The 25,804-nt window shown below is 35.1% G+C and overlaps 1 protein-coding gene across 4 annotated transcripts; it reads right to left on the bottom strand.

Moving 5' to 3' along the window:
* Positions 1-36: 36 nt before the first annotated feature.
* On the bottom strand, positions 37-24,519 carry LOC135689453 (prolyl 4-hydroxylase subunit alpha-1). 4 transcript variants are annotated; one of them, XM_065206680.2, is made up of 14 exons: positions 23,695-24,519; positions 18,969-19,109; positions 16,458-16,666; positions 15,883-15,934; positions 15,335-15,525; positions 14,355-14,525; positions 7,501-7,568; positions 7,274-7,342; positions 5,849-5,963; positions 5,145-5,195; positions 4,595-4,657; positions 3,114-3,182; positions 2,344-2,440; positions 37-548 (listed from the first exon to the last, which is right to left on the bottom strand). In XM_065206680.2, the coding sequence occupies exons 1-14, from the start codon at positions 24,068-24,070 to the stop codon at positions 478-480; spliced, it is 1,743 nt and encodes a 580-aa protein (XP_065062752.2). In that variant the 5' UTR covers positions 24,071-24,519; the 3' UTR covers positions 37-477. The 4 variants fall into 4 exon arrangements, with proteins under 4 accessions (XP_065062752.2, XP_065062757.2, XP_065062755.2 ...); XM_065206685.2 differs by lacking the exons at positions 7,274-7,342; positions 7,501-7,568 and adding an exon at positions 9,482-9,549 and having other exon boundaries at positions 23,695-24,518; XM_065206683.2 differs by lacking the exons at positions 7,274-7,342; positions 7,501-7,568 and adding an exon at positions 13,421-13,491 and having other exon boundaries at positions 23,695-24,518.
* Positions 24,520-25,804: the final 1,285 nt, after the last annotated feature.

A 25,804-nucleotide genomic window follows, 5' to 3' on the forward strand; every position in this document is an offset into this window, starting at 1 on the left:
TATAAGTTACAACACCCCTTAGTTTCTTATACTTTAATACTTTATACCTATTACGTTTTAAAATCATTTCTAATTCTTTTACCATGAGTTATACTTCTCGATCAACACTATCTGTGATGAGTTATACCTACACTAGTGAGATTTTGAGATCTTGCAGAGTTCCAATTTTATTCTTATTCGTAAAGTAAAATGACCTTTTTTACTTCTTTAAATTGCAGCAATCATAGGTTGATTTATTCTTCTTTAGTTCCTATTGCAATTTTTACACTGGCAGCAACCAATAAATTCTGCTTGGACAGAATTGCTTAAAACTTTATATCAACGCGTTTTATTTAGAATATATTCATACAAAAACCAAACAAGAGGAAAACTTGCTCAGGAAGAATAGATAGACCGGGGAAAAGGCAAAGCAGTTAGTCCAATATAGAGTATAGTAAATGAACAGATGACTAGTTCTTCTTGAGTGTCTGCAAAGCTTCAGTCAAGCTGTTTGAGCGTGCATGGTCTTCTTTGGTCATTGCCTCTCATATGAAACCATTTGTTCATAACTGAAAGAAAGAAAAATCAATAATCCGAGGTCATGACAGCTGGTGAACAGCGGCTGGTTGGAAGTCTTGTCTCATATGTCGTGGCGTAATCTACCGGGCCGTGCCATACCAGACCATGCCATACCGGGCCGTGCCATACCAGATCGTGCCATACTGGGCCGTGCTTTACCGGACCGTACTATCATGGCAACATTTTCACTTCCGTAAATCCTTGAATTGCTCCCCCCTTCGAAAAAGCCTCCCTCCCTCCCTCCCTCCCTCGAATAAGCCTTTACCCTAGAACTACAAATTGTCAATAAGCCCCCCTCGAATAAGCCCACACTGCTACTGTAAATTCTCCAATTGGACCCCTCCATTTGATGATTTTTGCCATCTGAGGTTGCCTATGGCGTTTTATTGAATTACCACAACAAATTCATACTTTTGGTAGTAATTATATGAATGTTCATAAAGAAATTCCTACTAAAATAAACGAGGTCTTTTAATAATGTCTTCTTAATGTCTACAATAATTTTATAAGCCCCCCTCTCTCGTATAACCCCCCCTCGAATAACCCCATCCAAAAATATCAAAAATAAATAAGCCCTCAGGGGGCCAATTCGAGGATTTACTTAAAGCAGGTACTGCACGACGTGACTAGCATGAAACAAATTCCCCTTGCAGCTCGACGGTGTCGCACTCTACCGAAAAGGTTTCTCGTTTTGGTAGACCAGTTAGACTTATGAATATGAAACCAAATCCAGTTGTGCCGCACAACGCTATTCTCACGCAAGAAAAGCTGAAGATAGGATTATTCTTAATCAGCTTTTAGCATTTGAAATGCATTTGTTTTTAAGTTATGTATTTGTTCTCTTCGTTTGTAATATCAGTTTTTAACAGACCCCCTTTAAATCAGATTTTATCATATGTGGTGATGCTTTGTACAAAGAAGCTCAAATGAAATTTGAAGTAAAAGATACGTTGTCTTATTGCAGTAAACAGCTTTGTGAACATGAGAGTGTGCAGTTTATCGTTAGCCATTTTGCCTGAAGTTCAGGCAGGAAGTGCGCATGCACGTCTAGGGTGCGGTGTAAAAGGAAAAATGATGGAAAAGGCCTAATCCTCTACGAATAGCTTAGCGATTTCAGGCTTGAATATATTATATACAAAATCACAGTACAAGAAAGCGTGAATTAATTATTTATGCATCCTTTGCGGTGAAAAATATTCCTTATCTGCGAGATTTTCAAAGTTTATCCGGAATGGTATGGGAATTGATCATACATTACACAGCTGACAGTAGAAAAACTCCTTAAAGTTAATAGTCATTGGTAAAACAGACGCATATTGAAATGGAGGTGCTCTTCTATTCACAGTGATTTGTTGGATTTACTTTGAGATTCTCTGTTCTTTAGCAAATTTGACTGTGTTCCATTGTATGATGTTATAACTGAAAATTTTTAATGTTTTCATGGTTGGTTATTACCTAGCCAAGTTCTTTTGTCGTATTTTTTTTCAAAACTGAACGAAATTCAGCATATGCCGCAACATTCTATTGACAAAATCACGCTTCTAAGTCTGAAATCCAATTTTTTTCATGGCAGGTTTTTGTTAGCACGTTCCTTGAACACTTTCTAATCTTTCTCTGCAGTGGACTCAGAGAAATGACTTATTACAAAAAATTTTAAAATGAAAAGAAATTTCCACCTTTTGGATCTGTTTCGTTGTCATCAGCCGTCATTGCTTTTAATTAGAGCTGGTTTTGGATTTTGTTTGCCGTTAATTACAAAGAAAATAAGACAATATCAAATCTTACCCCATTTGGATCCTGAAACAACGGGGCAAGAAGCATGCTCTGTCCGCCAATCACCTGTGTTGTTTCGGTGTAAATTGAACCAAAATGCAGCATCGCCCTAATAAAGAGTTCAATTTATGTACAGTGAGTGGATTATTCAAAAGGACAAAATCGGACATAAGAATGACCATATAAGTTCTTAATAAAGTATCAATTTGTTATCGTTATGAAATGGATTGCTGGCCAATTTAAGTTCAAGAATTCCATAAGTTTAGGATGTTATGTCGTGGGCTAGAAAACTGTGATGTGATGGATAGGTAGGGTGCTGATTTGGGGGTCTTATGTTTTTTGCCACTGTACTTTGACAAAACGTATATGAATGCATTTCTTTGATGGTTGATAACACCAAACTTGCCTTTTTTCATTGCTATACTTTATTTTTTTCTAGATAAATCAAATAGACATTGGTTCAGGTCAACGACTGCGGAGAGCAAGCAGACAGAGGTGAAGCTAAAAGAATGAAGAGGTGAAGGCTGTTGGAGGTGAAGATTCCCAATTGTTGTTCCTAAGGTGTGACTGTAGGCAATTATACAACGTTGCTGTTTTCAGCGAAATCTTGAGTCATTATACAGACAACCTTCTGAGACAGGAATGGATACATTCTTGAAGTTTAAAACATAAAACAAACCCAAAGTTAGGGGTATGCATTTTCCCCTTCATTCCCTTTGGCTGCACCCCTGCAATTTAAATAGGAATCTACTGTTTGGCGATTATGCAGAGCCACCACTTACCTTTTTAGGCTTCAATGATAGACCAGCTTTAGTGAAGACTGTTTCACCACCGGCTTCAACATCGCTAAGCTGTTTAAGAGATTAATAGGACGTGATTGAAGAGAAGACTATGTTGCAAAAAGGTGTATAAAGGATCGATGTTTCTATTCTTTAATACATTCGATTCCAAAAGATTATCTCGGTGAAGTTAGAAACTTGCAGATTAACGCAATATGCAAAAATGATAACAACCCAGTGCAGAAGAACTTTAAAGTGGTCGGCGATTCTATTAAAACCGTATTCTCATTAAAAGATTTGTGATCGCATAGAAAAATCTGCATGCAAACTCAAGAAGAAAAAAAAACTTCGAGCCTCTCAGCATATAAAACATTTCGTCTTTCGGAGATCTACAGATAAACTGGTAAAATTGTGCTTAAATACACTTAATTTCGGATCTGTCTTCCTGAGGTTGAGCAACCAGTGCTAGCGAAAGGGCATAACTGGAAACTTTCATGCAGCGAATAGCTCGAAAGTGGTGATTCTAGTTTCATAAAGCGATCTTTAAGTCTGATGCTCCACTAGGCTTGCTATTAAAAATTCTATCTAATCTAATCAGCCGCGTCGGTGTGAGCTAAATTTCAACATTTCAGTTTGATCTTTTTGGCAGCTTTGAAATAGTTATAATAATAATAATCTCTTTATTTACAATTGGTAGCTATATAGGTCTCGTCCATATCAACAAAAGAGAAGCTTCTAGTTTTGATTCATTTACCTCAAGTATGTCTTCCTAACTCAACGATAATGAACAACAACATGCAAATCTACGCTTGTATTTATATCAAACAACAGTCCAAAGTCCAGCTAATTTTAGAACAGACGCTTTTGTCTTAGGAAACGAAAAAAACTTCTATTTTACTAAACACATATCTTATGAGGGTTTCTTGCTCGTACTTCTCTGAAGCGTGTCTCTTGAGGGAGTTTTGACCTTTGTACTCAGAGGGCAAACTCCCTCTTCAGTGTTCATAGCACATAAATTATTACACAAAACTAATTTATTCAAACTATTTATGTACAATAAAAGGAAAAAGGTGCAATATTAATCAACATATTTACATGTGTTACACCTACATTTGTCTCCACTCCAAACTTGCATGCCTTTTTAAAAATCTGAACACGTTTTCAGCACTCTTTATTGCATCAGACAAGGCATATTCATAAAATGACAAATTGGCTCTTTCCTTGAGCAATATTTGACACATCCGTTATATCCTTGAAATCATTCAATATAAAAAAGTTTCGTAATTTTTATTTTATTTCATATTTGTGTAGCACAATCTAGTGGCTGGCCAGTCCTCAATATCAAACAGCGCAGTGTTGATTTAGCATGAATTTTTTAAATTGCAACTCGTTCAGATTGCCAAGTTGTGACATTCTTGGACTCTTAATGATGATAAGCTTCTGATCGTTGAGTCTGTTAAAAAAAAATAAAATTGGGAACTCACGTAGAAAAGCAATGTAGCTATTCTGTTCCCGTCTTTGTGAACGTCAAGAGGAGCTCCTTTTTCCTGTTTAGATAAAACAGAGGTATTAGAAATAATCGAAAAAGCTTTCACCTACTATGGGAAAAACAAAGTAGAATTTTCAGTTCAAAAGAGCAATAAAACAAAGTCCTATATATAAAAAGACAAAAGGTATATAGGTTTAGGATTGGCAGAGCTACATCTCAATCCCTAAAATTTGGTTTTATCCTAAAGTTTTGTTTCGAAAAGCAAGACAAACAATTTCTATTTGGTGAAATTAAAGATCTTTCGCTTGTCCTATCTCGGTCAATTGTAACCATTTCAAGTCATCTGTTTTTTTCTTTTAAAATTTGAGATCCAAATTTAAAAATTCTTATATTTTTAAGACTTCATGATAAGAGTCTCCCTTCAATCTAACAGCAACTGAAAAGAAGGGAGCAAGAATAGGCGCGCATCGTTGCGATGATCATAGAAACATGGAATGTACTAGCATGCAATGTTGACTAGCGCAATAAAGAAAAAATTCACTTACACCATGATCTTTGTGGAACTCATACTGGCCACCAATGCCGTAATTGACAACCTGACATCCAAAAAGAATGATGTTTAGAAAACTGCACGCTATTTGGTGCATAGAAAAGGATGGTTCTTAGTTGCTACTCCGAGTTTCACGCTTATGCGATCGTAAGGCAATTGTTCAATGCGATCATCTGGACAGCTTTGCCTATACGGTATCGAACACTTTATGACAGACCGGTAAACAGTAATTTTCAAGAAAACTAAAAAGAGCAAGGGTTCAAATGAAATCGAAACCATATCTAAATTGCACTTTGGCACAAAATAGGTAAATAGCAGAAGGGAATCTCTCTGTTGTTCCTTTTTTGTTTTTTTTTAACGCAACGAGAACAATTTTCGGATTTGCCTCTACTGGGTTTCCTCGTCGATAAAAATTCTGGCTGGCTTCGAAATCATTTTCTAACACTTGCTTGTAAAAGGCATAAAATCTTTATGAATGATGTTTTCCTTCTGTCTTCTTCTAGTGGTCAGATGATTCATTATTCTGGTATTCCGTGCGACACATTCTACGAATACGGAATAGGCAGGTTTCTCGATAAGGCAAAGGGAAACAGCATTGCTCTATGCTAAACATCATTATAAAGTATAACTAAATAATGTTACTATATAATTCATTGAGCGAGCAAAAGGAGTGCACCATTATTGTTTTGGTTGCCTTACCTGGAGTTCTTCAGCAGAATCAATTGAAAGACCGCTTACATCGGCGCACCTACGATCCAAGGACTTTAATTGATCGTGAAGTTGCAAAGGGGTATCTTCGTAAAAAAGCCACGAGCTGCGGAAAGAAAGAAAGAGCGTCACTTAAAATTTAACAGACGTTCATCTACTAGGATTGCTAGAAGTCTGAATAGGGGAAGGGTATCTATAGACTCTCTTAACATAAAACTGTATTGTAAAACTATATCGGTCTTTAAGAAATTGTGAGCAGGAATAAAAAGCACGAAGCATTATCTAATATCACACTATATTGTAGTTATGCCAATTATAACTTATGATAGTATATTATGAAGCAACGTAAGCATCAGTTATGAGTTTAATGTCCACCAACAATCTTTCATATTACATACACTTTGCTAGTAACAGACTAAAGGCATCACACTTAAGAGCAGTACAGACCAATTTAATAAGCCATGTCATTTGACATAATGCAACTTGGGATGTTCCTTACTAGGGAAAGAGCCCAAGGCTAAAACATTTACCTTAAACATAAGCAACCTATAGTTATATGCTGAAGAAAAGTTTGGCCTATCAATTGAAGCAGTAGCTACCTTTAGAGTCACAAAACATCCATTTTTAAGATTTTCATTTTAACTTCTTAAAACAATAGAATCTTTCTACATAGAAAAGTTTAAATGCTAACGCTACCAAGACATGTAGCTATTTTGGAGGGATGTAAAAACCTTGCCCATGAAATGTCATGTCATGTTTTAAATAGAACAAAGTCTAAATGATAGTGCAGAGACTATCTTAAGGATTATGCTTAAGAGGAATCATTTAATTGACACATGATTTGTTAACACTGTGAATAGCAAAGTGGTTGATTTCAGGGGCTTGGAAAAGAGAAGCAAATCATTTTTAAGCTCTGCTTTTTTATAAGAAAAAATAAATAAAAGACTGATACTCTATCTTAGGAGAGCTATACTTTTTATCATGACCAAAATGGTTTAGAATTCAGTTAAATATTTATGTATGATGATATAAATCTATGATCAAGATAAATCAAAATACATCATAGAAAAATTTAGATTAATTTAGTTAAATATTCCAAACTTTCATCTGTTGACTTTAGTGAACATTAAATGAATGATATTTAAACATTTTGTCATAAGCTTTAAAGACGGATGATTCACAAGTAGACATTAAAAGATTTATCTGAGCTCTCAGTAATTGACATTATTCAGTTTTTAAAACATTGTTTTTGCTTGAAAATGAATTTTTATTAGACAGATTTTGAGTTATCATTTGTGCTTTATTGGCAATTGATCATGTTGACAACCTTTTAAATTAGATTTTATTATTTGCTTTAAAACAGAAATGGTATGAAATTTAGGAAAATTAAAAGGAAAGAAAGAAAAATTGACAGACTATGTCAGTTGTGTTGAACGTGATTGTTGAAAACTAACAAAGTGGTTAGGTGACATCAGGCTGCCACAGCTGTAAGAACAGTAAAATATTCATGTATAATTTTTGCATAATTTGTGACAATCGATTGTTTAATCAATGATTTCCGTATAATCTATGAACATTCATCGCATAATCTATAATTTCTCATATTTAATGAACATCTCTAGTATTTGCGTTGTCCTAAATACCTTTTGCATATTCTGTAATTTGCTGTTACCATTTTACCGAAATCATCGTAGGCCTTTGCAAACGTCAGCTGTAATGAAATGGATATCATATTGAAACGCACACGACACCATCTATTGGTCTCCCTTGTTGACAGAAATAAGAAGGGGACACTCAAGGTAGCGGTTTAGAGTACCTTTTTTCAATTTCCCCTCATCTCTAAAAGACGTTACTGATTGCATACGGTAAGAGCCAGTGATCAAACACAAGTGAGCCAGCAATGATGTAAGTTGAAAGCATATTCCCATCAAACCAGAAGAAATTTCATAGAAAATGTGTATGAAAGGAAAGCAGAATTTTCACACAAAAATACTTTCTTAAAAGAATAAGTATATTTTCCAAAAGGAAATCTTGAAAGAAGATTTGAATTTCCCAATTGCGAACAACTATGGCAGCTTTACGTAAACAAGACAGAGGAGTCCCAAATATCCTCGTCATGGGACATTGTCACAAACAGCAGAGCAACGCAATGGTTTTTCTTTAGTCAGTTGAATTCCTTAATGAAAAAAGGGGCTACGAAAAAGCAAATGAACTGAAAACATATCTTAATAGATAAAATGGCTGGCTATGAGGCGATGCTGAAATTGATTGCCTCAAAGAAAAGACTTTATGAAAAGAGAAAATCATGAAAACAGGACCAAAGGGTTGATGCTGAACAGCATTACATATAATCGCATCAGATGGATGCTAGAGTTTCAAGACAAGTCTCTGCCTACATCGCCCTATTTTCCAGGGTCACAGCAAGAAGTATGATATCATTTGAAAAATGTTCTGCCGAAGGTGTTTCAAAAAGTTGCTCATCATGCTGACAGTATGTACAAAAATCATAATATAAATAAAAGGAACCTATCGATGCTATGTCACAATTCATTGGATAGACACTGCCAAATAACCAGTCATTGTACACAGCATGAACATTCTGCAGAAAATCTGTATAAAGCTCAACCTCTAAATGAATAGAAAGGGAGAAAGGCAGGAACTACTATTGAACACTTTTTATCAAGTGACTTTGGATAGCTTTCATACTATTATACTGCCAATCATTCGCAGAACAATGAAATATTTGCGTGCTGGTGCAATGCTGACGTAGTCTGGAACATTTTGTGGTTTCTCAACTTACATATAAAAGAGGATTAGAAGGAGAGGAGGATATTATATTTGAGAACTCACACTACGACAGTCATAGATTTTAGTCACTTGACATAAGCTGTTTTATTTCTGCTGGATTTGCCAGTTTTGTCAAAAAAGTTCACCATGTTTCTAACATGGTCTGTTGTCATTATTGAAAAGTCTCAATCAGCTTTCGACTTTCCAGGGCATGTTGCATGAGACAGACATGCGAAATGAAATTAATCATATGCAACGTGTTGTGTATTTTATAGTATTCAAATAATATTAAATGTTTGATATGATTTTTAACATTTTTAGTTGACTTTTATTGTACTTTAGCTGATATTGTATTTTAGCTGATAGTGGTTTGTTTACAGTTGCTGATTAAGTTTTGGAAAAAAATCGATTAATGTTTATTTTGAAATATATGACAAAATTATGATGTTAAGGTTTAACACTTTTAATTATGATCAACGATACAGTCAGATTCAATTGCTTCTTGCTTGGCAAGATAGTTTACTAAAAATTTATCATTTTAGATGAGTCAATGCATCTGCAGCTTTTAAAGATTAATAATTATTTCAGCTTTTCAAACATTTGAATACAGATGATAAGTTTTCAACAAAACCGAATCGACTCACGAACATTTCAGGCTACAATGAGGGAACTATTTTAATGGTGGGAAGACTTTGCATTCAAAGTGACATCATATCTCAAATGACAATAGACAGGGACAGGGACAGGGACAGGGACAGGCAATGAGGTGACTGACGCAGCCCTCACAATACCTTGTTATGCCATAAATTTGACCCTATGAGTCTTAGGGAGAAATACCTTTTGCAGACTCTGTAATCGGCAGGTATCAAGTCACCACTATCATCGATTACCGTTGCAAGCTCAAACTGTAATAAAATAAGTCATGTAAAACCGTTTATAAACAAATTATATCGCCAGGTCACACTTTGTCTCCGATTTGAAATCAGGTTTATTCAATAACATATTCGATTATAAATTCGCAAATATACAGGTTAGGTCATTGTAAATAGTTAGTAGAGACATTGTATCGCAAACAGACACAAAGAAACACGAAAAGGTGGCCTTGATATGATAAATGGCTTGTTAATAAACTTAGATATTAGTTTTACACCACGTGCAGTGTAACAAAGGCTATTAAAAAATTTTCAATGCATCTGATAATTTTTTGTCGATAAACCTTAGCCAAAAGCCAAGATTCTTATCAGCAAAAACTCCCTTTACTGCACAGAACAATATGAAGTATATTTCACAAACTGTTCACGTGAAGCAGCTCGAAGCAGTTACGTAACATTTGTTTGCCATTCAAAGATTGGTTTGAGCAATAGATGAACAGGAGCAATACAAAGGAAACAAGGGGACAAAAGTATGAAGAGGTTGCAAAGATTATAGAGAATGTTTCAGATTCGCAATCGATGATGTTTTCAACAGATTCAATAACTTACATAATATTTCTATTGACGTAGATGGTATTAATTATATTATAGTTGGCTCGTATCATAAAAGGATGGTTGCCATGAATAATTCAGTTGTAATGCAAACAGACTGATAAAGGCATCACTAGAAAGAAGTTTATAAGGGGATATTAAAAGAGATGTGAGGGGTAAGAAAATATGGCCGTGATGACATGCTGTATGGGAAATACTTTGGTTGGAGAAAAAGAATAGACAGATGGGATTAACGTAGCTTATTTTACGTGCTATGCTTTTATGATAATGTACAAGCGTGGAAGTGCAGAAGAAAGCAAGCATTTTAATGTATGAAATATTAACGTGATTTCAGAATTTATGCTTTCTAGTTTCTAATGAATGGTCTGATTCAGGTAGTTCATATGACCTCACATACAAAAAACAAAATCTATTTTGAGTTAGATACATTGGACGGAAAGATATGCAAAAGTATTTTAAAAAGTTCTCATGTTTCGACCAAAAATATCAATTTTGAACAAAACATTTGTGAATCAGAAAAATTTCCGCATAATTTTTTTTTGTGGCAAAAAGAATCACATTGTACTATAATTTTCTTGTTATTTTCAATATTTGGATCAGATCTTGAAGTAAGGAAAAAAATTTTGCCCGCAGAATATATCAGGCATATTTTGAACAATATACTTTCTAAGCAAGAAACGTTAAAGTTATTTTACTATGGCTTAGATATCTTAAAATTGATTTTTAATCGTTTGATATCAAGAAGTGTTATTGCTTTACAATTAAGATAATGGATTCCGTTATTTCTTGGCATAGTTGCATTTATGATTAAAAGCTTCAGCACAACAGCAGACTTTATGATTTGCTTGATATGTTGGAATTTAACTTTTATTAGTCAACATTATACATACTGTTTAGTTTTGTGTTCATTGTTAGAAAGTGTACAACAATGCTTTTCATTCAAAGCATCTGTCAATTACACAAAGAGTAATAATAGCGGCGGGCTGCAACCCACACAGCTTAAAAGGAGCAGCATCCAGAAGTAGCAATAACTGAAACATGATTGGACGGTCTTTAAAATGATCACGTGCAAGCCTACAAGTCATTTTCTTCAAGGATCAATAAACTTAGCAGGCATGCTTTATTGAAGGAAAATGATGAAAGTTTCTAAGACCATCAGTATGCATCTGACACCAAAAACTACTCTCATTGTTATCTGAGCAATATAACATCTAGCTGCAGTTATCCTGGGATTATAGACAAGGTTAACTCAAATAACTTCAACTCAGTGTTGTCTTCTTTTCACAAATTGTAATATTCGGCACCCTCTAGCTTTTGTTTATCATTTCAAACATCCTACCCTCCTCTTATATAATGGATAGCCTTTCATCTCATTTTGCCTTAGATTGCTGCAAATTTTTCAAATCATGGCTTTAATTAACTCTTTAGTTGACCTCGTAGTTACCTTCCTAAATAATGGCGGGTTCAGTACTTGAACTTTCCATATATTTCTCAAAATCATTCTTTCCACACATTAAATTCATTCATTTGTATCCAGTCACCCCCTTCCAGATTGCCTGTCCCTCCTGCAACTGCCTTCCTTATGGTATATTGACCGCGAAATTTAACAACAAGCTAATAAAGTTTATGAACAAAATTTAGGCCATATATATGACTTTCATTTGACACAATTCAATGAAAGAGTTAAAATTTAAATTTTTACCCAGTTGTGGAAGAGTTCTCGATCAATTTTATCACTTCTATTGTTGCTTTATGCCTACTTAAAAAGTGATCGATGCTTCGCTTAAGTAATTGAATTATGGCAAATACTTGTGAGATTATTAAATTACGATAAACATATTTGTTAAATTATCGAATTAATGAAAACAGAATTATTCTTAAAGCGAAGAATTAGTTTAAAAACAAGTTTGAGGTTAGATTCAGTATCCAGATGCTTATTTTAATCTAACATTTTACCAAATTTCATGATACACACCAACAACGGGATTATACGCAGGATGCTGATAATTATTTTATGTGAATTTGAGAAAAAAAATTACATTTTTGTTTTATAAAACCATAAAATAATAATTGATGATCTATGAAAATAGGTTTAATAGAGAGCATAAAAGCATAAATAAGAGAGTATGAAAAATCAATACACCATAAAATTAAAACACAAAGCGAAAGGGAAAGAAAACAAAAAAAACAAAAGAAAGAGGATATTAAAAATAAAAAAATGCAAATTTAACCAAGGGTCTTTTTATTGTGAAGACATATTTTCACATAGTTTAAAATGCATGGGTTTATGCAAGATTTTTCACGTTATGATTAGTTTTGAGGGTAAACTTACTAAAGACAAAAAAATCCCAAAAATTTAACTATGATTTATTAAAAAAAGCATATTAGAGATTTATTTCTTTTAATTTTGTTTAAATTTTCGTTCAAATTGTCTTAGACTTTATATTTCTGTTCTTAGACAAGTATCATATTCATGTCTTAAATCTGTTTTTCAGATTGCACAAAAGTAGAACCATGCTATTGCAAAACTTGAAATGCCAATTAATATTATAATTAAGCATATCTAATTATGCAATGAGCATGATTCTGCTTTTTAATGCGATCTCAACACTTCGTTTTAAGCTAACGCTGCTCATCATATAGAGTTTTTAGCTGGGGATGTTGATGCTTTTCGTCATTTTGATTCAATTTGTTTTAGTAGCTATGTTATACAACGCACATTTGCTGGGCTATGTGTGTGTGTGTAAAGTTGACGTTTAGTATCTCGACATTCAACAGGAAGAGAATAGGTGCCTTTCCAGCATTCAGAAAATTTATATGATACTGTGTATAGACATCAAACTAACGTTACTATCAACTCGTTATCATCAGCGATTCTCAATTTTTAGATGGCTTTTGTTAATTTAAATAGCCTAAGTAGATCATTTTTTCAACACTGATTGGATACCTATCTTAATTTTAAGTGGAAATAAGTAAAGGTTCGTATCACTCTACATAGAGAGATGATCAGGGTAATATGGTAACTGCCTGCTGGAAAGGTCAAGTAGCTGAATATTGACAAGTGTTCTTAGTAAAAGTATGATACTGGCCAGAGCTTTGAAAAGTGAAATGGAAAGTACTTCAGTTAGAGAAGAATATGGCAAAGTAAAAGATAAAGAAAATGGCAATAGAAAAGTGATGGACCATTCATGCAACGAAGGCATGATGGGAAGAAGGTACAGATTTGAGGAAAATTTAAAATGTCGAGATACATGACGTCAACTTTGTACGTACTAGAGATTAGAAAGAGCACCTTTTACTGATCCGGTAGCCGGCTGATCTTATAACTCCAGTATCCAGGTCATACACTCTTGCCAATTCAAGCTGCAAAAAGCAAGTTAACAGAATGAACACGCAATTTTGCTGTTGTCTCGTCCTATACAGCGTGAATGTAAGTTGTATCTTTGAACATGGTAGGAAATCACATGAACCCAATTGTCTGAATAGGTTTATAGAAAGAAAAGACAGAGTTTTAGGTACAGTAGAAATTAGAGACTTGGGATGATGAAGGCGCAAGAAGATCATGTGGCCAGAGAAATGAAACTCCACATCTCGTATGAACTTGGAGCAATGACTGGATTTAAAAGCTGTAGTACAACATGGGAAATACATGGTAGAAAGAAAGTGTTGGAAGTGAAAGTGAAAAAAAGCAGAAGCCACAGTGTGAATAAAATTGACTGAAAGCTTGTTTAAGTAAGAGCTGGGTTTAAAGGAAAAAGGAAGCTTTGATCATATGCTGCATATTGTTCATTTCAGTGCACGGAAAACTGTCACCGATCAATTTGTCGCAAGCGGAATTTAGACGAAACACCACCAGACAAAGAAAGGAAAGCATCCAACGTCCAACGTAGTGCTTTACCAGATTTCCATTTGTTTTCAAATAGGTAAATTGCCTGTGTTTCTTTGCAGTAAAGCAACGGTTCAATAAAATCTCAACTAGTACAATAGCTACTTGACAAGGGGAAGGCTTACATTGGAGATTGTCGTTCAAATGTCATCATTTTAACATTTTTAGGTATAAGCTTTCAATGAAAGACTAGAAAATTATGTAAGAAAAGATATATATTGAGGCAGTTAAAATTTTTCCAAAAGATGGATGCTATCACAAATTGACTCTATTTAAATGGTACGTTTGCCCCATTCCAAATCTAAATCATCAAAATACAAAAATCAGAAATTGTACTTACCTTCGGCTTCGCTAGACTCTTAATAAAGTCAATTTCTTTTTGATTTATAACATCATAAAGAATGTATACTTCTGGATTGTCGTGAACACATTCTACCTTGACCGGTTTTAGCAATAGTCGAGGACTGTCTCGCTTGTAGAAGCAACGAATCTTTCTATGATCCCTGGGTCTCTGAAAGGGAGGAGCGATGAAATCTATTTTCAGACAGATATCTTTGGAATTCAATCACTTGACGATGCTAAAAATGCTCCCTCCGCGATTGGATAACTCTAACTTGAAAGCTTCGAGTTGAAAGAGGGTCTTCCTCTGCCTTTTTAGCATCTGACATGAGTTATTGCGGGTTTAACATGACAAAAAATGCCTAATCTTAATATCATCGAAACTGACTTGGACGTTTGACACCAAAGCAAAATTCAAAGCAACTCGCTCAGAGAAAGTACGTTGTTGTGGTTCTTCATTCTGATTGGTTATTCGTGCATTAAACCAACGATGCATGAATATCGTGGCCATGAAAAAAATTGACAATTAGAAAATCAGGATATGAAGGTAAGCACTGATCCTTCAAAATCTCGATAAAGGCATGCGAGACAATTGAATAGAGATGTAAAGTGTGACGTTACCAAGAACCTATTTTTAAAATTTTTGAATTTTGAATTAAAACATTTAACACAAAATATCACCATGAAATACTTTCAAATATGCAAAATTGGCCAAATATGTCTAAAATGGGTTGAGATATGACCAATGAAAGATTTGCAGCCTGCTAACGAATCACTGATATTTTGGCCTTGTTCATAGAGGTTTAACGGGGAAAGAATTAATACACATGTGGCCATATCTCAGCCAATTCGTAATACAATTGACTGAATTTGCATCTTTAGAGGAATTTCATGATGCTCTTTCAGGTTACGGGATCATAATTCAAAAATTATAAAATAGATTTTTGTGACGTCATTACTTTAGAACTCTATTACACTCACAGTATGGTTGTTGAGGAATACACCACGGCATGCTCTAGCATAGGTGCTATTGTAAAACTCCTTGTTGCCAATGACGTTCTGTTTGTAATCAAACTGGTATGATGTTTGAGTAACCCTGTTTCCCTCTTGTTGCATCTTAATAACTGATTTATAATACTTGGCATTGTTTTCCATTGTTGGATCACTTGTATCTGGAAGATTAAGGCAACATTTTCAATGATCTAAAGAGTATATTTTAATGTACAGCAAGGAAATATCTTATTTGAAAATAGGTGAAGATATGTCAAGATCAGGTCATAATTCGAAAGACATTTCGGTAACTCGGTATCCCAACTATCAACAAGGCACGGAGAGTTCGTGGGTCTTTTAAGGGTTCTCGCTCGCTTTAAGGGGATATATTAAATATTTCCTCTTATATCTAATTACCAGTTATATTTATCCTTTAAGATTTCAAAACAACTTTATAACATCACAAAGCTGTTTCAGTGTAATTGGGAGAAATTATCAAATCCACTTAATGTTATTTGAATGGAGATATGAATACTTACTGTGTTTCAGAGCCTGTTCAGTGTAGTATAAAGCTTTTTTGTAATTTCCACTCTGAAATTAAGAAAGGAAACTTTATAATCAAGACTGGGTTTAATCTGTTTATTAGCTTTGTCAAAATTTTGAGCACCGAAAGGACGCTGAGAATCATTTCAACTTTGACCTACTTGAATGTTGCTGTCAATATCAGATCAGCGATATGCCTTTATTCAGTTTCACCAAGATAAGAGTCTTTGTCATCATGGTAGACTTGTCAAAGTCGCTTTTTCAGGATGGTAATGCGTGAATTATAATACGAGGCAGTAGGCATGAAATCATATTTGAGGGGGAAGGGTTTATTAAGGAAAAAAGTGCTTCCCATACAGTACTTAAAGCCAGTTCTATTAATGTAAATGAAGCATAGTTAAGAACTCATTTTTGCACCCACTCCTCCTACTGTCTTCAAAAGCTCTATCAGATGCAAGATTTGGACTCCGAAAAACCCATGCAACTCTGCTCCACGACTCATGTACGTCTATGGAACATCAAGCGAGTTAAGACGTGTCAACACAAAATATAACGTCAATGCTATACTTACAATATAATATGCCCAAGACAGATGCTCAAAAAGCAAGACAATAGAAAGATTTCCGATCCTCTCTTGCCCAAGGGTCGCGTTTGTAAGTCGCAGACGCTCTGCCTCTTCTAGCCACTCGAGCATTTGTACATATTTGTCATTCTTGTAGGCCAGCTCACCAAGTTCATAGCAATCAGCAGCAGTTAGTTTATGAAGAGATGGTTTGGTGCCTAGAAGTAATCAGTGCTGTTAGTTGCAGTGGACTTGATACACCCAGGCAGCAACCAATTAACTGTTTCTATCTAAACAGATCTAGTAGCAATACATTAGTTTAACTGTTTCTATCTAGACAGATCTAGTAGCACTACATTAGTTTATTATAAGTCTATATTTGGCTGGTGCTTAGTGAGAATACCAGAAACAAGGAAAGGGATGTACAGAAAGGTGTGAAAAACAGAATAAAATCTTCAAAATAATTCAACAAGTCAATGCTCATGCAAAAAATTACTGTTTACAACATTACGAAATGAAAGTACTTCATTCTAGCAACACAAATGGGAGCAGTTTGAAAACCAGTGATAGATATACAAAAATCATAATCATCAATGGAAAATAATGATGACTTAAAGTAGGAGTTCTTTTGCTCTAATATGAACATTGTGACATCCATTCCTATTATCTTAGTTATAACAATGTTTTTAATATGCAGCCAGCTGAACAATAGTACGCTACTTTGATGGAACAGATTTTGGCAAAGACCTGTCAGATATTTCTTGATTTGAAGACTCATTGCTAACAACGAGCCTTTGCGCGCGTAGTAAATTGTCCAGGTGACGGTCTAAACAATGGCAGTCCACTTCTTTGCATCAACCAATATTGATTTAAAACTATCTTTTTGAAAAAGATACTATCCTACACAAGAAGTTCTCAAAAGTTGGTAAAGAAAATTAAGGTCATAATTCTTCTAAGGCTTCAAAGTTTTGTTATTTATAATAGCCTTCTATAATCGTCTCTTGCAAGAATCAGTGCTACAAAATTAATTCAACGATGACATCAAGCATCTGCTTGAAATGACACGGCGCTTAAGAAAAACGCAGAACCACCAACCGAACGCGTAGTGATAATAATGAAATGAGTAACAAGATATCAATTTTTAGAAGATTTTGAGAATTTTCTAATGTTGATTGCAAAAGGAAGCAAGAGGCGATAGATTTTTAATTGCCTGCATTAAATTGTTTGCTAAGTAGGCTGTAAGCAGAAATCAAACATTGTTTCCACCTTCGAAAACTGTACATCTCTAGAGATACAAAATGAATTAAGCCCTTGAGGAGTTATGTTCTAGGTTCCACACGAGGAAATACATTTTGTAATGTCTTGATGGAATGTTATCGCTATAAATAAAATATCTTGTTGATGTTGAGTCTTTGTTGAATAGTTTTATGTCAGTAGTTTTATAGAACCAATATATCGCACAAAGGAGCGTCTACAGAGTAAAATACTGAATCAATCAAAAGTTAATCTTGGACGTACAGACATTGAATATCTTTTTTAAAGAAAGCATTGCATATCACGGCAAAATATCGATTATTTTCTGCATCCAAATTTCGCAGCAGAAAGAGCAGTCTGCATGCAGACGGTATTTTTTGCATATTGTAAATTGTTGGTACCATTTAATGAATAAGTAACAAAATTTCAAATCTTTTTTCCGAGTGTTCCATAGTATTGAAATGAACGTGGAAACGGTAGAGGTTTCGCTAGGTCATGTTATGTCATGTTATGTCATGTTATGTTATGTTATGTTATGTTATGTTATGTTATGTTATGTTATGTTATGTTATGTTATGTTATGTTATGTTATGTTATGTTATGTTATGTTATGTTATGTTATGTTATGTTATGTTATGTTATGTTATGTTATGTTATGTTATGTTATGTTATGTTATGTTATGTTATGTTATGTTATGTTATGTTAATGTTATATTATGTGCTACGTATGGAGACATTTTCGTTACTCAGAGATTTTATGTGCTTTTAATCTAAAAATTTAATACTAAGATTGATAATTATGAAATTGAGTACTAATTAGTAAAATGCGTGCATGCTACCAGCAACAGTTTGAACAACGCTAAGAATCCATTGTGTTCAATTGAACATGTTGGATCGCACATCTAAGGGTGACGTATTTAACTTAAATTACCATAAATAATAAGCCACAAGAATCTGTTTTTTGACTCAAAACAGATGATCAAAGCAGCAGGTTAACAGCCATGCAGGATCAACAATAAATCTGCTGTGATTAGACAAGTCAAAATGCGATATCATACGCGGGAAAAAGCAGCTATTTGACATAGAAAGACTCACGAAAACGTGATTTCGAAATCGTGTCATGCATACTTGATGAATCCCTAAATCAAAGAAAAGCATGTTACCAAATATCGTCCCTTAAAGCCAATATTGGGCGGTATTGATCGTAGGTTTCAGTTAGCTTTAAAATAAAAATCATCAGTGGATAAATTAATACAAAAAGCATACCTTTGATTTTTCCCTCCGACATTTCACGTGCGGGTATTGCATAGGTCTCTTGTAATCTGAACAAGCCAGCCGCAGCACCAACGAAATCCTCGTCATATGTTGGCAGGCTGTTCTTGCTCACCTTCAAAATTGTATCTATATCTAAAAGGAAAGTAAATACTCATTGTCACAGGTTATTAACAAAATCATGTTTCTTGTTCTCTAAACATCGTAGTTATCATCCGCCAAGAAGGTTTTAATCTATCTAAGATGTCTATCTACCAATGATTCTGATTCACGCACATTATCAGAGATTTTTCATCTCCGGCAGCTTTATTAATCATAGTGATATGACACTATACTATTTTTACAGGACCAGCTACAATTTGAATAGAATTACAGTGTAGTCAGCTAGAATTTATATGTTGCTTTCAAAGAAGCCATGCTGCATAGTATGAATTTATGTTGGTTGAAACAGCAATCTTAGACAAATGGGCCTAACGGTTGCCGAGGGTTTTGATGTTTCCTTTCCATTTTGCAATCTCTCTTTGTCTCCTTACAATTTTGTTACGCAAAATGAAAAGCAGGTTAAACAATCAAATTATCATTGCAGAATGTAAGATTAATAAACATTCGGGTTGAAGGCAAGAGAATAGTGGAAATTTCAACTCAGAGAAACAAGGAAAGAAACAAGGGGCATCCACTGAAAAGAAACTTTCGTTGTTTGTTGCAATCAAAATCCTCCGAAAAGTCCTTTTGTAAACTTACAAGATCATTTGATTTCAAAAGATGGCTTTTTGTAGACATTTTTAACAGAATTTTTCTTAGTTACATTTTAAAAAAGACTTTTCGTGCAGACATTATTCAATATTTCTGAAGACCCTTGGATTGGATCTTTCGCTATCTACTGGGGCAAAAGACAAAAACTATACCAAAATATGCTACGAATAAGACCAACAGGAAGTAATTCTTGTTAAAGTGACTTTGTTATTACCAAAGAAAGAGCTTTAGCGTTGACATGATTAAAAGTCTAGAAAAGAAACACTATTTATTTCTTTCCAAGGCTAAAACTTTGGTTCTCAAAAAGTAATTCCTCACATGCGCACAAATTAGGACAAATTTATCCCCCTCCCCTGCCCATTTCTTCCAATGTTAAAAAGGAAGCAAGCAAAATAGTTGATTTCCGTAATCGGCGGCAGATACCTTTAGGATTACACTTGATAAAATAAATCGACAATCAGTGAATGGACAGTTTCAGCATAAAAGTTAAACAAGCGTATACCCAGAAAATTAAAAGTTTAAGGAAAAAGGAAACCAAAACAGAAATTTTTATCATAGAAATTGTCGAAATACTTTACAGCGAAAAACTCTCTCAGAAAATAACTTAGTTGTCTGTTTGACAGTTTGGCAGTGTTCACGAAAGTGATGCTACACCCCTAAACAAACATACGAGCCAATGCAAGAATCCTTCCCACGAAATGACATTAAAAATGAAGTAACTGAGTTCAATTTACGACTAAAAGTAATAAATTAGATTCGCACCAGACATGAAATTAAATGAAAAGCTATAAACTCACTAGTATTTTATTACAAGCAGACTTTCAGCTGCAACTTTCACATAATTACAAAAATTGAAAAGAGAGTTGCAGTAAATCTTGTTTAGCAATAACTTTAATGACAACCATTAAGTGGTCTCTAAAACTTTTGATTTAAACTGATATTTTAATCTACTCTTTGCAAACAAAATGATGTGAAGACCGAAAACAAAACATAAGTTTTTCGTCTCTTAGAAGGCAGCTTCCAGGAAGCTTAGATGCAAAAAATGCCATGCAAATGGCCCGGAATTACGCAGCATAGTAAGTAGAGCCTCCATAAAACAGATACGGTTAAGGGTACCCTAGGAATTGCTTTCATTTTTTTGCTGCAATACTCATTTTTGCTGCAATTCTCATTTTTGCTGCCATTAATTTTATGTGGCTCTGGTACCCAGGGTAGTCAAAGGCATAAGATATCCGTTGTCAGGTGGTTTCGTTATCTGGTTACCTCTACAAGCGTTTTACAGAAATAAAATGAACTTATAGCTGGAATACGGAATAGAACAACCAAACATCCTGTTAAATATATACAACTACCACCATTTATTGCGCTAATCAAAAAAATATCGTAATAAGGGTATGGATATATTGTTTATCTGTGGTTTGGAAATTTTCACGTAGTAAGGCATCACATCTATTAATTGCGGTTTAACTATGCCTGTTTGCAGATGGAAGAAACGAAAATAATTTACACCACGGGGACAGTAGCCCACATCTACACTGTATGATCCTCCTTTAATTTGTTTCTCTCGTAGACTCGGCTGTTCTCTAAGTCAAATTTAATATTTCTCTAACCCTATACACAGAAACAGAGAATATCTATTGCTCTATCGAAAGTTTCTTTAAAATGTCATCAGAAAGCTGTTGAATTTTTCATTGTATCAAACAAGCAAGTTATAGCTGAACTATTTTACAGCGTTGCTATAACTGCCGAGCGGTTCGTCTATCCTATGATGTTGACAAAAATAAGGTTACCCACAGAATAGAAGCTGGGCTCTGCCACGCCTCTTAGAAAAATTGATACCTTGGCACGCCTCTTTTCTTGATGGAACAGATGCTTAAAAGGAGCTCATCACCAAATTATTGATTGCACACAAAATATGGGCTTTAAAATAGCATCTGTCTATAGCCATCAAATATTAAACTTTAAACTGTAATGAACATTGAAGATTGACACACTGACGTATTTACATAAACTAATGAAACACAGATGAATAGTTTCATGGCATTCAATGTCTTTGTTTGTTCAACCGATATTCAATTAAACTGTTCCCTTCAAAAACTCGAAATTCTCGAGCAAACTGTTAATCCGAGACTGCTTTCAAACTTTAAGATGGCGTTACACAATGCAAAATGCAAAGACAACAACATTGCATAAGAACAGAACAGCTTGCAACATTCATCTAACTCTGTGATTGAAATATGTACATTATTAAGTGAAAAAGGAAGCCGGTATTTTTTTTCTTAAAACACTACTGTTTAAGGCCTTCGTTGTAACACATTTATAATATATTGCGCTATTTGTCTGAGTTTGATTGAATTATCATCGATAGAAGTTGCCGAATCGAGTATTCTTTTAATGAAGTTTTTGCAAACTATTCCATGATAAAATAAGATAAAATAAGTATGGAATAGAGAAGAGAGTCAACTGGAGAGAAGAAGGCCGGGGCAGGAATAGTGGGCCAAAAATACAATAGACGATGTCAAAAGAGGTAGTCTAAAGAGTTTTGCGCATCTCGCCCGAGTCACCAAAAGCTCAAACGGCATTCAACCAGTCGAAATGGCAGGTCAACTATTTTACGGTAGACTCTTACTGGACAATAAATTGGAAAATCTTCAACAGAAAATTTATTGCTACCCACTGAACCAATTCGAGCTAAAAAAAATTCCAGATAGGTTGTCATTTAAAGTTAACATTACGAGCACTTTTGCGGGTGTATCAGGATTAAGATGTAGTGAGTTCAAGTCATTCACTTATAAGAATGATTCTATCAATTTCTTTCCACTTAAAAGAGTGATCCTTTCTTGCTTGTAATTCAAGCACTGATACCATAAGTGGTAATCATTTTATCTTTCAGCGTTATTGTTAGGATCCATTTCATATATGCAGTCACTAGAAATTGAGATTTGGTAACAACGATTCACTAAATGTACCAGGAACATTCAATAAATACCCCCAAATGTTTCTCGCAAATTTAAGATTCCAGGTAAGCTCGAGTTCTTTGATTCCAGATTTACAAGCATAATTTTGATGTAAAAGGCTATTGTATTAAAACATAGACAGATTAATAAATCATGAAAAGTAGTCATTCAAAAGTTCAGCCCTCGATATAAGAAGTTGAAGTCTTAGGGCCTGTTTACATGAAGTTGGCTGGTTTACTCAAGTGGGATCTGTGCTTTTTATAAATTCCTTTGTTCTATGTATTTGCGTTTACATGGAAAGTGGCCCAGCCCGCTCAGGTGAGATCCGCGAGAAAAACAGGTGGGATCTGCGTCAGGTGGGATGAAAATTATCCATATAAACGCAATCAGGTGGGCTAGCCCATTCACTGAAAGTCATTGCGCTTGCGTAGAGGAAGTTTGCGCCAAACAAACAACAGTTTGGGCTCTTCTGCTAAAACTGTAGTAAAAGCGTACAGAAACCTAGAGAATTAAAGCGTTTCCTCAATTGAAATGACACTAACATGTCGATCGCATACTTTTGATAGATCGAACACAAAATCAGAATTCCGTCTCACTGAAGTACGAATCTCAGCATACCGTATAATTCAACGGTCAGAAAAGGAATCCAATTGTTATTCTCCATTGTTAAAGAAAACTGATATTCAATACTGTGGCGCGAAAAACTAAAAAAACCTTATTTACAATTTTCAAATCAGAGGCCATCCCACCTAAGTGGAATAAATCGCGTCCTCATGTAAACTCTTGCGAATACGATCTCACCTGCGGAAAATAGATCACTGAAGTGGGCTAGCCCACTTCATGTGAACAGGCTATTCGTAGAGCAGGTGTAAAACGTATCAGCGTAACAATATCAGTATAAAAATATGTTATCAGCCTTAGAAAAAGTTCTTTGTTTGGGGACGATAATATAGTACGGGAAACTTTTCCCTTCAAGGAAGTCAAGGAAAGAAGTTAAAAGGGAAGCTTACCTTTTAATTTTTCATCAGAAAGGTTAAGCAAACTTCCAAGCTCTTTCCAGCCCCACGTGAATCTTTTGAGAAGCAGGTAGGAGTTGATCGGATTAGCTACATACTCTTCAGGATTTCCACTAGACAACTTGGAAGCAACTTCTACTGCCTCGGCAAATTGCTTCAAATTAGCTAGTTTTCTTCTTTCTGAACTGATGAAATTCTTAGATGCATTTAGAAGGCGCTGTTCCAGAAAGACAAGATCTTCTAGTTCAGCAACAGCGGCATAAATATCCGCAGATGTGTTTCCAAATAGAGTGCAGATAAACGTCAGCATGAGTACGAGCATTCCGATAAGTCTGGCCAAAGATATTCTTTGATGTGTTGAAGAAAACATGTTTCTTGGTTGGCGCTAGATATCACCGAGCAATTTCTCCACGATAAATACCTTGAAAGAAACAAGTCGACTTGCTTCAAAGAACGTTTTCAAGTCTATGCTTCTAGTTTTCTTCTATTTGGTTTGCTTTGTCAGTTGAACACATCGCCCTGCTCTTCCGGTGCAAAAATTCTTCGGTGCTTATCCGATTGAAAGCCTTGAAATAGCGAGGCCTTTACTTAATCAATAATTCATCGATTTGCTTTCCCTTCACGAATGCCTTCTAAAGATGCGAGCTTGTAAGTGTTAAAGCAAGATTGACTTTCTAATAGAATTCAAACAGTACGGCGCTTAAAAAGAGCGACCTTTCTCAATTACAACGAAGTTCGGCGAATCTACTCTAAATTTATTTTTTTGTGCGCGGGCTAAAAACGAATGAGTGCGATCGAACACGAGGGATCGCGACAGGTTCCAATATTGAATCGTGATCGCACCACCCGCCAAAAAATCATGGCCCGAGTCATTGTAGGGCATGGTTGCTCTTTTGGTCGGCAGATTTGATGCAGGGGGGATGACGAATAAAAAAGAAGACAAGTTTCAAGTTTCAAGTTTAGGACAAGAGCTGACCAACTGACTGGTAAAATGACGACTGAAAGGATGACGACTTAAAGGATGACGACTGTGTGACGATAAAATACACATAGACGATAATGAGCTAAAGAGAATTATGAAACCAGTGACATCTTTGGTAGTGGTTGTGGTAGTGGAAGTTTGGTTTTGGTAGTGAAAGACTTTCGCGGGAAGAATCTTTCGCATTTTAAGGCTAAAATTCCTTTTTTTGCGTGTGAAGCCTAAAGTCAGGTTTTGCGTGTTTCAAGCCTTAAGCCGCTAAAGTTTATTCCCGCTAAATATCCAGAGCCTCTTTAAAAACTTTGATGACCAATGGTTTTTTTAACGATTTTTAATATTTTTTCATTGTTTTGTTGGTATTAAGTTGAATAAAGAAATGTTTTTCGCGCAAAATTTACAATTTCTTCTTGGGCAATAGCAAAATTGCCCAAGAGTTTAAGAAACTGCCTTCCAGTTTCTTACAAAACTTTATAAGGAGTTTCTTTATAAGGAACTTAGTTTCTTATAAAAATGCGTGTAATCGCACTTCATTGTATTTGACAGCATTTTCATGTTTTCGATCACCATCATTTTGAGCTAATGATTGATGAGCCCCGTGTGTTCTACGACAAATTATATTCAGGTAACCCAATGAAGTTTCGATCTATTGATTAGCGTTTCAAGAGCCAAGCTATTGAAAAATTCCGAGAAAATCTGTTGCAGAAAAAGTAATGCTACCAAGAAATGGAAATCTGATAATTGCCACACAACCCCCTGGCACGACAAGATTTCAAATCATCGTATACTAGAACTGGGCGTGCGAATCTGCAAGTACCTTGCCTTGCAAACGTGCAAATTTGCATAAGAATGCAGCAGCAGTGAAAAGAACAACAAGTACCCATTTTGTTTTTTTATTTTAGGAATTTTCAATTTGGGCTCACGCCATCAGAGGAAATGGGGTGGCCATGCCCCCCAATCTTTTCCGAAGCAAATGATTTTACAACTGTAATCAGTGGCGATTTTAGAGACTGTGGGGCCCAGGGCCAAAAAATCTGCGGGGCCTTTGTTCTTTGCAATTTCTATCTTTCTTCTTAGGTGTGGGGCCTCTTTTGGCTACCATAAGTGCGGGGCCTGGGGCCATGGTTC

Source organism: Rhopilema esculentum, chromosome 5, assembly GCF_057945365.1.
Source record: "Rhopilema esculentum isolate cy_ngs chromosome 5, ASM5794536v1, whole genome shotgun sequence".
Taxonomy (NCBI): domain Eukaryota; kingdom Metazoa; phylum Cnidaria; class Scyphozoa; order Rhizostomeae; family Rhizostomatidae; genus Rhopilema; species Rhopilema esculentum.

What these genes read in the sequence shown, in the direction of transcription:
- LOC135689453 (XM_065206680.2), bottom strand. Translation starts at nt 24,070, where the DNA reads ATGTTTTCTTCAACACATCAAAGAATATCTTTGGCCAGACTTATCGGA. An exon ending in TGTCTTGGGCATATTATATT is followed by an intron (nt 15,935 to 16,457) that starts GTAAGTATAGCA and finishes TCTTAATTTCAG; the next exon opens with AGTGGAAATTACAAAAAAGC. An exon ending in CGTTCAACACAACTGACATA is followed by an intron (nt 5,964 to 7,273) that starts GTCTGTCAATTT and finishes TTCTTTCCGCAG; the next exon opens with CTCGTGGCTTTTTTACGAAG.